The sequence below is a fragment of the Rutilus rutilus genome (genome assembly GCF_951802725.1).
Source record: "Rutilus rutilus genome assembly, chromosome: 18".
In the NCBI taxonomy this organism is placed as follows: Eukaryota; Metazoa; Chordata; class Actinopteri; order Cypriniformes; family Leuciscidae; genus Rutilus; species Rutilus rutilus.
Window position 1 is genome coordinate 3867620 of NC_140231.1, and position 15871 is coordinate 3883490.

General features: G+C 38.9%; 1 protein-coding gene across 1 annotated transcript in view; it reads left to right on the plus strand.

Annotated features, from left to right (window-relative positions):
- Positions 1 to 1566: 1566 nt before the first annotated feature.
- dpysl3 (dihydropyrimidinase like 3) overlaps positions 1567 to 15871 on the plus strand; it is a 45923-nt gene continuing 31618 nt past the window's right edge. Inside the window, exons 1-3 of the mRNA XM_084386432.1 lie at positions 1567 to 1704; positions 12054 to 12142; positions 13670 to 13854. Of these exons, the coding sequence (XP_084242558.1) occupies positions 1666 to 1704; positions 12054 to 12142; positions 13670 to 13854 (313 nt within the window). The 5' untranslated portion in view covers positions 1567 to 1665. The remainder of the gene's footprint in view (positions 1705 to 12053; positions 12143 to 13669; positions 13855 to 15871) is intronic.

Genomic DNA, 15871 nt, shown 5'->3' on the forward strand with positions numbered 1-15871 from the left:
AGCTGTTCTTCTCTCCTCTCTCTTCTCTCCTGTTCTCCTCTTTTGTTCACCATCACTGTGAAAGACCCGTCTAGTCCTTGACTTGATTATGAGTCTTTGCTCATTGGTGGAGATGCACTTTAATAACTGATAAATACAGCATTCTCTCTCTCTGCACTGAAACACCATTCACTCTTAAAGACAGTAAAGCTAACTAGCCTTAGCAGTTCATGGAGGAGTTTATAGTTGTATGATTATCTGAGATTTATTTTAAGAACTTCCCTTCTGCAAAATAAACGTGTCTAATTGTATTGAATGTGCACTTGTTGTTCATATAAAATCGTAAAAATCTATATTAAGATAATATAATATTAATGAAATAAAGGCCACTTAAAGGCACACTATGTAAGATTTTTGGTATTTACATTATCCCAAATGTTTCTAAGAGTGTTTAAATGTAGAGAAATCAGCAGTTTTAACCAGGACACGTACCGTGCGTCGCCTATCAATGACATCATACCCGCATTCCGGTTTTATTTAGTAGAAACCATGGAAACACCAAGGGCGCTTTAATATATGTGTTTTATTAAACAAGTGAGCAACAGTTTGGATACATTCACCGACAGAAAACGAATCGTTGTTATACAGCTATAAAGGATCGTCAGTACATTCAGCAGTGCACTTTAACCATATTATAACAGAAATATGAAGTTACAAATATAGATGTATTTAAGGCTTAAATATGTCAAAAAATCTTAAATTCAACTAATTGCATTAAATATAAATATAAATTACATATCCATTTAATTGCAAATAACATTCAATTCAAGTGTCTGAAAACATTACATTCAATCCAGGCTTTACTATATTCTTTTAAAGTTTTTATTATTACTCTTATTAAAAGTAAGCTAAAGTGCAATTCTTTTTCACAAGGGTAGGCAAATCAGATTTATTTAGTTAATTGATCGTAATTGTTAGGAATCAGTTGTCATTAGTGGTCTAGAGTGTTTCCACGGTTGAGAGAAAACATTAAAACTACTTAAACAAAACGAATTGCCACAAGCGTTTACACGCAGACAATGATCATCCGAATCATTAACAAAAGATTCTTCAGAGTCGGTTCTTTCGGTTCGCATATCGTTCTCAAAGCGGTGTATTTGGGGTTCCCGGTTGTCAAAAGTCTATTATGTGTACTAGACTGTAATTGAGTGTAATATGAGTGTAATTATTACTATATTAATCTCGTACTCGCTTTGTGTTTTTAACTTTTCAGTTGCTATAACAAGGTGGCTATTCCTGTCATTAAGCCATCAAAAATAGTTTTATGAGAGATGGTCTTTAATAAGGCCAAAGGCATTCAAATTATTTAAAATAATTAGAGCTCGTCTATCATGAACAGTATCTTGGAGTGGTTTATTATTACTTGGTAATGTCGTAAAAAAGAAAGAAAAGGCGACTCACGTTTTGAACCGATTCAGTGACCCGAGCTGTTCGAGGGAACCGATTGCGTGTAAATGATTCGGCTTTGGAGCACTGGTGTTGGCGCCTCCTGCTGGTGTACATGACACACGACACCCGGCAGGACATGAGGGAGGAGCCCGGCAGAGACAATCAAGTCCAGTGTGCGCCACCACCAACATCAGAAAAGAACAGAATAAAGACATCTGCATCAACCGAGAGCTAATCATGTCTTACCAAGGCAAAAAGAATATCCCAAAGATCACTGTAAGTTGACACATTCATATTCATATTTTTAAAGCATATTGTGGTTTTTATTTTCACGTTTATAAGTAACAAAAGCTGTAGCAAGGATTAAATGCCAAGCACCAGTCGAGTCAAAAATGGTTGGGTTAAGCTGATATTGAGGAATTGGGATGTGTTTAATAAATGTCTTTTGGCAGGAATCATATTCAGAGTGCATTAAAGTGACTGACGTTTTAAAATAATTATTCTGGATTAAATGACAGTGTGGTTGTGCATGTAGCCTAATATTACATTGTTGTTTTTTCTTCTGATCCTTTCCGAATATTGTATAAATGAGGAATAATGTTGTTGGGTTGAGCACTGCAGCAAGAAAATCACGCCCATGACTGAGACTACACACACACACACACACACACACACACACACACACACTATAGCACCATACAATACAACATGATTTAAAGCTGATGTTTTTAAAGGTTGAGTCCGTGTACATGGGTGTTGGTGAGAAACGTGTAATGTTTTGAATGATGAAATGCAGTGTCGCGGTTTGTGCAGTGATGTTCTTTGTCTCTGAGATCTTCTGCCTCGTGGTGCTGATGCTGTTCGACTGCGCAGTTCAGAAGCACACATGCATTGCACGACATTTGACTACTTTATTCGGGCTTTATTCTGAAAATATGCCTCTAAGGTGCCGAGAATGTAAAATAAAAGCATCTTAGGAACCGAACAGTGCTGTTAAACATGGTTTCTCGTGTGTGTGGTGTGTGAGAGCTGAGTTGAGGTGTGGTTTTGTGCTGTCAGATGCTCTAGACATCAATATAACAGTTGAGCAGTGACCTACCCGAAAGAGAGATCTATCTGTGCACATTAGCATCAGGCCTGCACAACTGTCTGAACACACAATGCTCTCTGTCTGTTTCCACAGGCAGTCATTTACTTTGACCCAGAACAATCTAAGATAGCGCTTACAGAAACCAAATTATGAGGCAATTTAGTGTATCAAATGGTTTAAATGTGCACCTTGTATTTTTCTTTAAAAAAAAAACTTCCAAATGCAAATGAGGTGAATTTTTCTGTCAGCAAAATCAAACGAAGATGCAATTAATGGTGCGTTCAAGTCATCTCGTAAAGATCGTAAATTTACGAGTTCAACGCACATGAATGCCACCACAATGTCGTAAATACGAGTGGGAAGCTCGGGATTTTCTTTAATTCCCGATCTTTACGAGTCAGGGGTGTGTCAGTGAACAACATGGCGGAATACCACACTAACTTAAAGGTATTAAGCAGTGATATTTTTATATCAGCACAGTAAGCTAATTATCTGCACAAAATATGGTGGCATTATAATATAACAATGTAATATGTAACAATAGAGTTTGCAAATTAATTAAAAACATAAAAAGCAAAGCACACCTGATGCACATTTCTTTGTTCTTTATTTTCTAGAACTAGAGTTTAACAACCTTGCTGTATTTTTGTGTGATTAATTAAGAGAAAGTACACCCCCATCTTACTCCGACGAAAGTGACTTGAACGCACCTGCCGTCATAAACACGACTTCCCACCTCGTAAATACGAACTTTCCAGGAGGAACGCACCATAATTCCCGATTGATAGTCCCGCCCCGTTTGAGAAGCTGTTTCACTTGGATAGACATCACAAAAGACTATCGCGACTTCCGTTTCATGGTGACTTTAAAGTAGGCATGAAATGGAAGTTGCGAAATCAGAATTGTCGAAGTCAAAATTATTTTTTAATGGAATATTGCAGAATTTATTATTAATTATTTATCTGTGCACATCATTCTTTTTTAAATTCATGTGCCTCCTAAATAATCTTTAATCAAAATAACTTTACCTCCCTCGTGCAGCAACATCTCTTTTCTTCTCTGATGACGAGTTTACTGGCCCAAGGGCGGGGCAACCTGTCACTCACATGAGATCGACCAATAGCAAACCACAACCATCCAATCATTTCCTAATCTACAAAAATCAAGCCCCGCCCTACATTTATTCTTGTTTGAGAAGCCCTTTCACTCAAAATGAGTCACAATAGGGAAGAAAATACTATCACAACCACCGTTCATGCTGACTTTTAATATACTATGGAGATATGCGATTAGTATATTAATATAGGCTACATACCATATTAAAAGAATACCATATTACTATGGAACATGCCCAAAATAAATAAATAAATAAGAAATAAAAAGAAGTAAAGAACATGGTAGAGTAATATTCCAGATGTGAACACTTTTTATGTGCACCAACTAGGATCTTATTTGTTAAACCAAGGGCAGTTCTTCCAAAATTGTACAAAATATTAATATTATTAATAGGGCTGGTAAAAAATTAATCGCGATTAATCGCATCCAAAATAAAAGTTTGTGTTTGCATAATATATGTGTGTGTACTGTGTATAATTATTTTGTATATATAAATACACACATATGCATGTATATATTTAAGATTTTTATTTATTTATATATAAATTATTTATATTTATATATAATATAAATTATGCATAAATTTATATACAGTATATACATGCAAATATTTCTAAAATAAATACATGCATATGTGTGTATTTATATATACAAAATAATTATACACAGTACACACACATATAATATGCAAACACAAACTTTTATTTTGGATGTGATTAATCGCGATTAATTTTTTCCCAGCCCTATTTATTAATAATCATATTTGTCAACACAAAACAACCAAAGTGTTTTAGCATTAAATGTGATATTTAAATGTCAGCCTTTTGTGAAAATGACGCATGCTATAAAATCTTCGCCTCTATACTATACTATATATATTTATAGTGTATGTGTGTGTATAAATTATAGTGTATAGTATAAATTACTATATATAGTAATTTAGAGTATGGAGTCGAGCCTGGCCCCGTACATATTACAAAGGATTGGTCAAAGGACAGGGTGGACATGTTGAAGTGTAATAAAGGCTGGTCATGTATCTAGATGAGTAAGTTGCAGTGATTTGACTGCTATTTTGGCAGAAAAGAAGAAACTCTCATGAGCGTATGGTAAATATTTAGGTCACCAGGCAACAAGACTTCAGCTCTGGATGCATTCAGAGAGGTTTTCTTCAATCCCAGCCCGTTATCCCGCACAAGCATGGCTAATGCTCCACGCCTTAATGTCCTTTGGCTCGGCGTTCTCCCTCGCTCCCCAAACGCACATAACAAACGACAGCCCTGTTTGTGTGCGCGGCTCAGATTAGACTCTGGCATTCGTTGAACTGTCTGTGCCTTACAGCGAATACACTTTCCACACATTCAGATCTTTGCTTTGTCAGCATCCTGCCGTAATTCTTCAGGGTCTTGTCCAAGAATGATGTTAGATTTCTCTTTGTTGTTGCCTTTCATAGGAAACATGCATTTAGAGCATATTCCTCGCTTTAAAGTGATGTCTGTCACTATCTTACTTATGGTTAAGCTTTGATGAATTAATAGTTCAGTGCTGGTTTATGTGGGATTATAAAACGGTTAGTTCCAGTCCTTGATTCTGATAAAACAAGGCTATGACCGCTTCACCCAACGGTTCTGTGTATCACTACACAACACCCTTAGCAACCACTCTTAGCAACGTAAACATATGCTCTCATTGATATTGTTCATTGAAGCATGTAGAGTAGAGTATTGTGAGAGAGAGATCGAGTGAGCTTGAGTGTATTACCTGCATTTATAGCATTTTCCTTCAGGGCAGTCCTATGTTCATAATAAAAAATCTGTTTGAATGTCTGCTGCGATATCTTGTCCTTTTAAAGGGGTCATGAACTGGATTATTTTATTATTTTATAATGTTTCCTGGGGTGCTCTTGTAATGTTAGTATGATTTTTACATCAAAAATTGTCATCATTTAGAAATAAAAGGCTTTTATCCTACCCTGATTTTAGCCTCTGATTTGAAAGCTCTGTTTTAAGGGGGCGTGTCTGTGTGAGACTTTAGTGTAAACGCCCACTGCTGTGAGACTTAAGTGTAAACGGCCACTGCTGTGATTGGCTGCTGTGAAACTTCAGTGTAAACGCCCACTGCTGTGATTGGTTGCTGTGAGACTTCAGTGTAAACGCCCACTGCTGTGATTGGCTGCAGTGAGACTTTAGTGTAAACGCCCACTGCTGTGATTGGCTGCTGTGAGACTTCAGTGTAAACGCCCACTGCTGTGATTGGCTGCTGTGAGACTTCAGTGTAAACGCCCACTGCTGTGATTGGCTGCTGTGAGACTTTAGTGTAAACACCCACTGCTGTGGTTGGCTGCTGTGAGACTTTAGTGTAAACGCCCACTGCTGTGATTGGCTGCAGTGAGACTTTAGTGTAAACGCCCACTGCTGTGATTTGCTGCTGTGAGACTTTAGTGTAAACAAACACCCACTGCTGTGATTGGCTGCTGTGAGACTTCAGTGTAAACACCCACTGCTGTGATTGGCTGCAGTGAGACTCTAGTGTAAACGCCCACTGCTTTGATTGGCTGCTGTGAGACTTCAGTGTAAACGGCCACTGCTGTGATTGGCTGCTGTGAGACTTAAGTGTAAACGCCCACTGCTGTGTTTGGCTGCTGTGGCTGCTGTGAGACTTTAGTGTAAACGCCCACTGCTGTGATTGGCTGCTGTGAGACTTCGGTGTAAACGCCCACTGCTGTGATTCGCTGCTGTGAGACTTCAGTGTAAACGCCCACTGCTGTGATTGGCTGCTGTGGCTGCTGTGAGACTTTAGTGTAAACGCCCACTGCTGTGATTGGCTGCAGTGAGACTTGAGTGAAAACGTCCACTGCTGTGATTGGCTGCTGTGAGACTTCGGTGTAAACGCCCACTGCTGTGATTGGCTGCTGTGAGACTTCAGTGTAAACACCCACTGCTGGGATTGGCTGCTGTGAGACTTCAGTGTAAACGACCACTGCTGTGATTGGCTGCTGTAAGACTTCAGTGTAAACGCCCACTGCTGTGATTGGCTGCTGTGAGACTTCGGTGTAAACGCCCACTGCTGTGATTGGCTGCAGTGAGACTTTAGTGTAAACGCCCACTGCTGTGATTGGCTGCTGTGAGACTTCAGTGTAAACGCCCACTGCTGTGATTGGCTGCTGTGAGACTTCAGTGTAAACGCCCACTGCTGTGATTGGCTGCAGTGAGACTTTAGTGTAAACACCCACTGCTGTGGTTGGCTGCTGTGAGACTTTAGTGTAAACGCCCACTGCTGTGATTCGCTGCTGTGAGACTTCAGTGTAAACACCCACTGCTGGGATTGGCTGCTGTGAGACTTCAGTGTAAACGACCACTGCTGTGATTGGCTGCTGTAAGACTTCAGTGTAAACGCCCACTGCTGTGATTGGCTGCTGTGAGACTTCGGTGTAAACGCCCACTGCTGTGATTGGCTGCTGTGAGACTTCAGTGTAAACGCCCACTGCTGTGATTGGCTGCTGTGGCTGCTGTGAGACTTTAGTATAAACGCCCACTGCTGTGATTGGCTGCAGTGAGACTTGAGTGAAAACGCCCACTGCTGTGATTGGCTGCTGTGAGACTTCGGTGTAAATGCCCACTGCTGTGATTCGCTGCTGTGAGACTTCAGTGTAAACACCCACTGCTGGGATTGGCTGCTGTGAGACTTCAGTGTAAACGACCACTGCTGTGATTGGCTGCTGTGAGACTTCAGTGTAAACGCCCACTGCTGTGATTGGCTGACATGTTTGCATATGAAATAGCAAGTATTACATATTCAACTCTCTCAAAAACTTTTACTACATTTTTACTATTACAGCTATCGAGATTAACGAATAGTGAAAAGTGTTGATTATAGCATTATATTTAGATCTATCCCCATCACATGAAAGGTTGCAGTGATGAGCATTGAGCAGATGACAGCCTGTTGATCGCGTGAATGAAGAGATCTCATCATTGCAACGTAATATCTGCACTCTCATGAATGCTTTCACCAAATAACATTGCAAATACTGAAATACAGCAAGAGCTTCATTGTGCAGTGTAAGAGTATCATTGATTTCATTAACGAGTTTTGGCAAGTGTCCAGATAAACTCGCGCTGTGTGATTGACAGCTTGGGCGATTGGAAAGGGAGCGTTCTTTGAAGCATTCCTAGCATTAGGATCCTTTGGAAGGTGATGTTATTTACCCTGTGTCGATCTTTTCTCGTTCTCTTGTCTCTATTCACTAATGAGCCAGTGGGTGGCGCCAGAGTCGCGGTGATGTAGACGTTGGCGTTGATCTTCTTCTGCAAAGGCGGGCTTTCGCTGCCCTGTGACGTCATAAGTCTCCACTTTTTTAGATCCTGTCGTTTTCTAGCCTTGGTTTCAATAAAAGCTGTTAATGGAATAAAAAGGAAGTTTTGAGTTTTGAAACTTAGAGGATATTATTTTTAGTGTATAACGACCTCTTAACTGTCAAAAGATCAAGGAAAATTGTAATTCTTTAACAGTTAAGGGGTTTTCCCATGCCCTGACACGCTAGTCATTTGTCAGTTGTATCTTGCTTCTCCATGTTCACAACAAGTTTCAGTCCTTTCGATATAAAAGTCTTTGGTTCTGACTGACTCACTCATAAAGACAGTCTTTGTCGACATCTAATGGCGTAGTAATGTAACTTCTGTTGCTGTTCACGGTCAGGGACTATTTTTTGCCAAGTGACAACAAGTCACTATAAGAATTGTGCCCTTCAGCCGTGACTTATTCACGATACAGCACTAGCCTCGAGTACCTTATTGCTTAATTTGATCACTATACAGATCTCTGGCCCTGTTCACACCTGGTGTTAAGATGTGTTTCGATCGGATCACAAGTGGACGACTCTAAATACAGGTGTAAACGGGTCTAAAACGTTTTGAGCTCGTCCACTTTCACCACTTCAAGAGGGAGTTAAAAACACATTAGACCGGATTGCTTTCGTAGTGTAAATGCTCATGTGATCGAATGTGTTCAAACAGCCACTAAAAGATTGTCAACTCTCGGTCTACCGACCGAATGCGTGAACATTATGAGAAGAGATCTAGCTAGACTGGATTTAAACTTTATCAGCTGAAGACACAAGTTTGGTTTGAAGAGAAAATGTACCCAGCACAATGTTCTCTCACCATTCCTGATTTCTAACACACACTCACAGCGTTCGGCTGGTCTTGTGACTATAAGAGCAGAAACTAAAGTGTGTTTTTCCGTCGTCTCCAATCGCGTTCCTATGTAAATTGCGTGAGCTTATTCGTCCATTAGATCAAAAGATCTGAAAAATTCCATACATTTACCTGCCCATAGACCCTCACCTTGAAGAAATCAGGTTGAAAGTGGACAAAAGAGACGTTTTAAAACACCAAGTGTAAACGGGAATGTGTCTCCCTCGTCTACTTGTGATTCGATCGACCAAAACACATCTTAATACCAGCTGTAAACAGAGCCTCTGAACAGTGTTAAGGCACCCTTCAACATGATTTGTAGTGCTTTCAAAATTCTTGTTGGTTCTCTGTCATGGTTTCTGGACACAAAATAGTTCCTGTCAAGTTGTCTTTGTCAAAATAATGATCAGACTGTTCCCTGTTCAAGCTTACGTTGTTTTTTTTGAGTACTGAAGTGTCAGCAGTGACATCCTGTTTATGAACTGATTACTCAGAAAAATGTCACACTGGGGATTTTGACCCTAAGTTGAAGTGATGGATGGAGCTATGAACAACACAGCAACCCAGAAAACCTCAAGATGGGACTAAATTATATATAGCAGTGATTTAAGGACTTTAAATAAGCTTGAACAAAGCAAGCTATGGAAGAAATCAATTTTGATAATGTTAAGGTTTAAAGTCCCTCTTTAGTCAATAATTGTATCCCTTCAAACTCAGCTTTGATCACCAAAATGACATATCTAAATGTTTTTTCTTTGAAAATGTCTTCATGCCTTAAAATATCTTCAATGTAACTCGACACCCTTGCCTCATTTAGTATACGTGGTTTTATGAATATGCAAATGAGCCCCGCCTCCACTCACTCACTCAGCTCAGAGATCCACTGGTTGACGATCACACGTTGTTCTGATTGGTTACAAGGTCGTTTGTGTCGTCAGAAACACCAGCGATTTCAAAGCGTGTTTTTGAGACTGTCTTTGGTTCACTGCAGTTTTAAGGAGAAAAAAACACTCAGCAATGGTGTCGACTTATGAATTTACACATGGTTTGTCTTAAAGCACATTAAAAACACCACATAGACATATAAACAACATTAAAAGCTGGATTTTCACCACTGGAGGACATTAAGGCCTTTTCTTTCCATTAGAAATGTAAGTTTACGTCTGTGCCCTTCATCCAGCAGAGACTCTGCTGTGATTCATGATTCCCCAGACAGACCATTACACTGATCCATATGAGCTCAATAATCTATGATTTAATGTTGCTTCGGGGTTCCTACTAGATTGATTTGTTCATGCAATATTTCTTTGATTCTTCTTATTCATTTTATTTTATTACATGGAACTCATTGGCATACCCAATTTGTGTGTGAATGTTAAAAACACACAGATTTGCACGAAACTTTTGCGATATTTTCTAAAAGTCGATAAAAAACTATTGCGATTTGACGCCATTTCCCATTAACCGATGTTATGCAAGTAAATTGTAATTTTTTTCTTTTGCGATAAGTGATTCCAAAAATCATGGCGGCGGATGTTGGTAGGGTTATGTATATCCCAGCCGCCACACTTGCCATTATTATTACTATAAGGAGACGTAGCCGTGTTATCCAAGCATTAATAGCAAGAAAAGCCTGTTATAATTGGGAGCGGCACATATGAGGTGTTTCTGGGAGGTTATAGTGCGCGATTTCACAGAGGAACTGTGGATTCAGACTTTTCGGATGAATAGTTAATAAAGAATAATTAATGAATAGTTTAATAAAGAACTGTCTCGTCTTCTGTCCATACATAATGCGCCATCTTTAAAGAATAAACATGTGAAGAATGAACATCAGGTGACCTGTAAATGCAAAAAAACTATTTCCATTTCAGTTTTGCGAAATATTCCTTTTTCGAATTGCCTGAAAACCACCGCATGCGAGCGTGAAAACCTTTTTGCGATATATGGGAGTTTTTGCGAAATTGACGTGTTTCCATTGGGCGTATTTTCAATTTTCAATTTCAATTTGCGCAATTTGAAGGGTAATGGAAACGCGGCTACTGACGGAGGTTCTTCGTGGCACAGCTCGAATATCTGAGGTATTTTCAGGGTTGGGAAGCAGGCAGCCGATAGTTTAGAGATCGCTTGACTATATGAACACGACTGATAATTATATTCATCAGATGTTAAATATGGTCTGAAAAATCTACAGAGGAGTCTGAAAAAGTATTACATTTTGAAAATGCAAAATATTACTCAAACCTGCACTAATTAAAAATGTTAAATAATACATCTATACTTTATGTGTTTAATCTCACTTTTTTAACCAATGTCTTTGCTGCTGACCTTTGGTGATCCAATTCAACCATACCAATAAGCAAAAATGACTTTAGATACTAAAAGTATCTTTAATCACATTTGGAGGCTGAGTCCGATTTGGGGATAGTAAAGTGTCCGTCATATTTGGAGGAGGACTCGGTTCAGAACTACAAACACGAATAAAAAGTGTTAAAAACTACAAACATGGTGGATGTGTGCAACCAACTGTTAAAGGGGTTCGAGTGACTAATAATCAACATTTAACCTGATAAAAAATTTTTAATGTTATGCGTGTTATATTTAATCTGCAACAACAATGTGAACTTTTATAAAGATATGTCTGGTCATTAACTTTTAAATGCGTCATTATGCAAAAATATGAGACCCACGACTGGCACATTAACGCGCTGCTATTTTTCTCTCCGATACGGTAGGAAATTTAATTCAATTGAATGTGGAGGATGTTAACTGTGACGATGATTGACAGGCTAGTTTATGGTGACAGGATTCGTGAAACTAAGCGAAAAAGCGTTTTATGACGTGATAGTATGTCCCGAAGCTTGTCTACTCACTCAAAAGAATGTACTTTTTCGAAGTTGGCGAATTGGGACGCAGCAAGAGTGTTGAATGTTCTTCTCTTGCGTCATAGTCTTCTTCAATCCAGAACGGCAGCACAGCTGAAGGGTTTGTTTGAGCGGTGCCCTCTTTTGGTATGAAAAGGCCTTTAAATTTGACAAAAATATTACAAAATCAACAAGCAAGCCCAGCCTAGATGAGAAAAAGTAATGTAAAAGTAATGTTACTCATTACTTTCCATAAGTAACACAATTTGTTACTTTTTTAGGGAGTAATGAAATAAAGTAGCACATTACTTTCCCCAACACTGATCCTCATCCTCTTTCTCTCTCTGTTTTATGTTTCCTCAGAGCGAGAGGCTTCTGATTAAAGGTGGTCGTATTGTGAACGATGACCAGTCCTTCTATGCAGACATCTATATGGAGGATGGAGTCATCAAGTAAGCTGCATTCACACACACACACACACACACACACACACACACACACACACACACACACACACACACACACACACACACACACACACACACACACACACACACACAGCCATATTGGGTCAGCAGCTGAACTCTCTGGGTCAATGATCGGTCACTCTTCCTTCTGTCTTACTCATACACTGATCAGAAGATCTCAGAGGAGACGCAGTGATAGTGCCGGATACCAGTAGCACAGGGCGCTGTTTTATAACACTGCAGTACATATGACAGGGTAGCTAATAGAATAACTTATGACCTCACTGCATATAGTTGTCACTAACGCAAATAAATTAGGATGATGAAAATATCCAAAATTATTTTAAATGCATGTTCCAAGTTTCAAGAAATACAATGTTTGCATTAATGTAATTCTTAGCTTTTTGAACTTTTATATAATTTTCAACAAACATTTATATTTAACGAAATGACTGGTGGTGTAATAAAAAAAACAAAAACATTGTTCCATTTAAGCATTGTAAAGTGACTTTCTTTCAACTCAGATTTCCTATTGAAGGTACTTAAAGGTGCAGTGTGTGATTTCTAGCGGCATCTAGTGATGAGGTTGCGAATTGCACCCAACAGAAGTTACGGTGGCCGACAGGAAGTGATGTCGTCGTCTGAGACAGCAAAGAGAGTAGCCAGTTACACAATGAGGTTTCTTTACAAAGATAAATTAAGAAATTAGGTTTACTTGATTATTCAGTAAAACGATATGTTATTGTGAATATTATTGTTACTTGTTCATCATTGTGTCAGTGTTTTATTCGCTGACTTTAGCTAGCTTCTTTACACGAAGAACAACATAGTGACGAAACGAGTTTGTCCGCTCAGGGCCACTGTAGAAACATGGCGATGTAAGCGGACCCGCGGTGTGTGTAGAGAGAAATGCCTCATTCTAAGCTTATAACAACATAACGGTTCATTATGTAAGGTCTTTATACGCCACTGAAAACATAGTTACGTATATGATATTGCATTTCTGTCAACAGATCCTCTTAAATATTACACACCTTTAAAGGGTTAGTTCACCCAGATTTTCTATACTATGGAAGTCAATAGGGACCAGAAACTGTTTGGTTACCAACTTTCTTCAAAATATCTTCTTCTGTGTTCAGCAGAAGAAAGAAATCCATTCAGGTTTAGAACAACTTGGTCAAAATATTGATATTTTTAGTATTCTATTAATTTCCATTACCCAAAATATACAGGGGTCACTTCACATGACAACAAAATGGCTTCCTACCATAATTAATTGTATTTAGCAGACCAAAGATTTTGAGTTATTCATAGTATTTTAAATGATATCATATTGATAATGTGATTAATTAATACATTTTTTCAATATTTTTTCTTATGATCTGAGATGAGTTATTCAACACTAAGCATTAGTCATACTCAGAAATGGTCATCCCTTCATCGATCCAATAACATTTCATTCAAGTGTAATGTAAAAGTTTAGCAAAATAACCATGTTCTGTCAACTTTAAGGCAAATTGGTGACAACTTGATAGTACCAGGAGGGGTGAAGACCTTTGAGGCCAATGGGAAGATGGTGATTCCTGGAGGAATTGACATCCACACCCACTTACAGATGCCCTTCAGGGGCACGACAACTGTGGATGATTTCAGCCAGGGCACCAAGGCCGCTCTTGCTGGAGGAACCACCATGATCGGTAAGATCTGTTATATGCATTATTACATGCAACTAACCCTCAACCAAATCCTAATCCTACCTTAACCCTATACTAATTACATGTAGTTGCTTAATATTACTCAGTACTTAAATATATAATTGCACTGTAACAATGACACCTTAAAATAAAGTGTTAACCAGAACTCTATATAATATTCAGGATACTGTATACCTTACATGCAGCGTTCAAATGCAGTAGGAGGCTTTTGTTAAGAAATTAGGTGGTTTGAACGTTTAAGCACATTAAAGTAATGCCACTTTTTTTGGAAATAGGCTCATTTTACAACTCTCCCAGAGTTAAACAGTTGAGTCTTACCGGTTTCAAATCCATTCAGCCGAACTCCGGGTCTGGCGGTACCACTTTTAGCATAGCTTAGCATAGATCATTGAATCGGACAGGACCATTAGCATCTCTCTCAAAAAAAATGACCAAAGAGTTTCGATATTTTTCCTATTTAAAACTTGACTCTTCTGTAGTTACATCGTGTACTAAGACCGACGGAAAATGAAAAGTTGCGATTTTTTAGGCTGAAATGGCTAGGAACTATACTCTCATTTCTGCGTAATAATCAGGAAACTTTGCTGCCGTACCATGAGTCCAGCAGGCGTAATGATATGACGCAGCGCCTGAAAATAGGTCTAATAGGTTAGACAAACTTAGTCCCAGTCACGTTGGAAGTTACTGAGCTGGGGACTATTTTCAGGCGCTGCGTTATATCATTACGCCTGCTGCACTCATGGTACGGCAGCAAAGTTTCCTGATTATTACGCAGAAATGAGAGTATAGTTCCTAGCCATTTCAGCCTAAAAAATCGCAACTTTTCATTTTCCGTCGGTCTTAGTACACGATGTAACTACAGAAGAGTCAAGTTTTAAATAGGAAAAATATCGAAACTCTTTGGTCATTTTTTTGAGAGAGATGCTAATGGTCCTGTCCGATTCAATGATCTATGCTAAGCTATGCTAAGATCGGCTGAATGGATTCGAAAACGGTAAAACTCAACTGTTTAACTCTGGGGGAGTTGTAAAATGTGCCTATTTCCAAAAAAAGTGGAGTATCCCTTTAATGGACCCAGTAAAGTGCATTAAAAGCTGTAGAAGGTCGATGCTTCACAGACATGGGAAAGTTTGTGTCTGCGTGTGTGTGTGTGTGTGTGTGTTAATAATAAACATTGACAACAATAGTAGCCTTCCAGCAGACCACACAAAACTCTTGTACGCGGCCCACAGTGAAACTGGAGTTCTGTGGAAAGACAGCAGCTCTTTCTGACCACCGCAGAAGAAAAAGTGACAACAGCTGGTATAGAAGAACGGCTTATTGTATAATAAACCCTGCGTTTAACAGGGAACATTAGCAGTGAGTTAAAGACCAGCTGCACAGATCCCTTTGTTCCCAGAGGAAATGTTTAGTAGATTATACATGTAGATAATAGAGAGACAATGAAGGAGTAGTGAAAACACTGAGAGACTCTTTGCTAAATCTCTTTAGAGTGTGGTTTAGACAGGTTTGCTTTAATATGAGTGAAATTAGCTGTTTATGAGCGCAGTAATAGTATATTTTGTGGTCTGCACTAGAAGACCACAAGAAGCCCTCCTCTAATGCTGACACTAATCCAGTGTCATTTTACAGAGAATTTGATGACTAAGGCCAGGAACAGTTTATGCATACTTGCATCCAGTTCTAAACTGCGCATTAACACAGTTTGCAATGCTAATAAGAGGCTAAAATAACCAAATGCTAGTACATGTGTTGGTCACACAAAATATGTTCTTGGCCTAATTGTCTGAAAATATGAAACTGTGGACTCCTTCAACTCAAGCCATGACCTGGTAGAAAAGGAAGCGTGGGAACTGTTAACTATCCTGTGAGCAATCCACAAGGTTTTTGTTGGTATGCATAATCCAAAAATCTGAGTAGATATTGACAGTAGCACACATTTCAGTAAGCGATTTAACAAAAATATTAGTAGTGGGAAGTTCAGATCATTTGACGGACT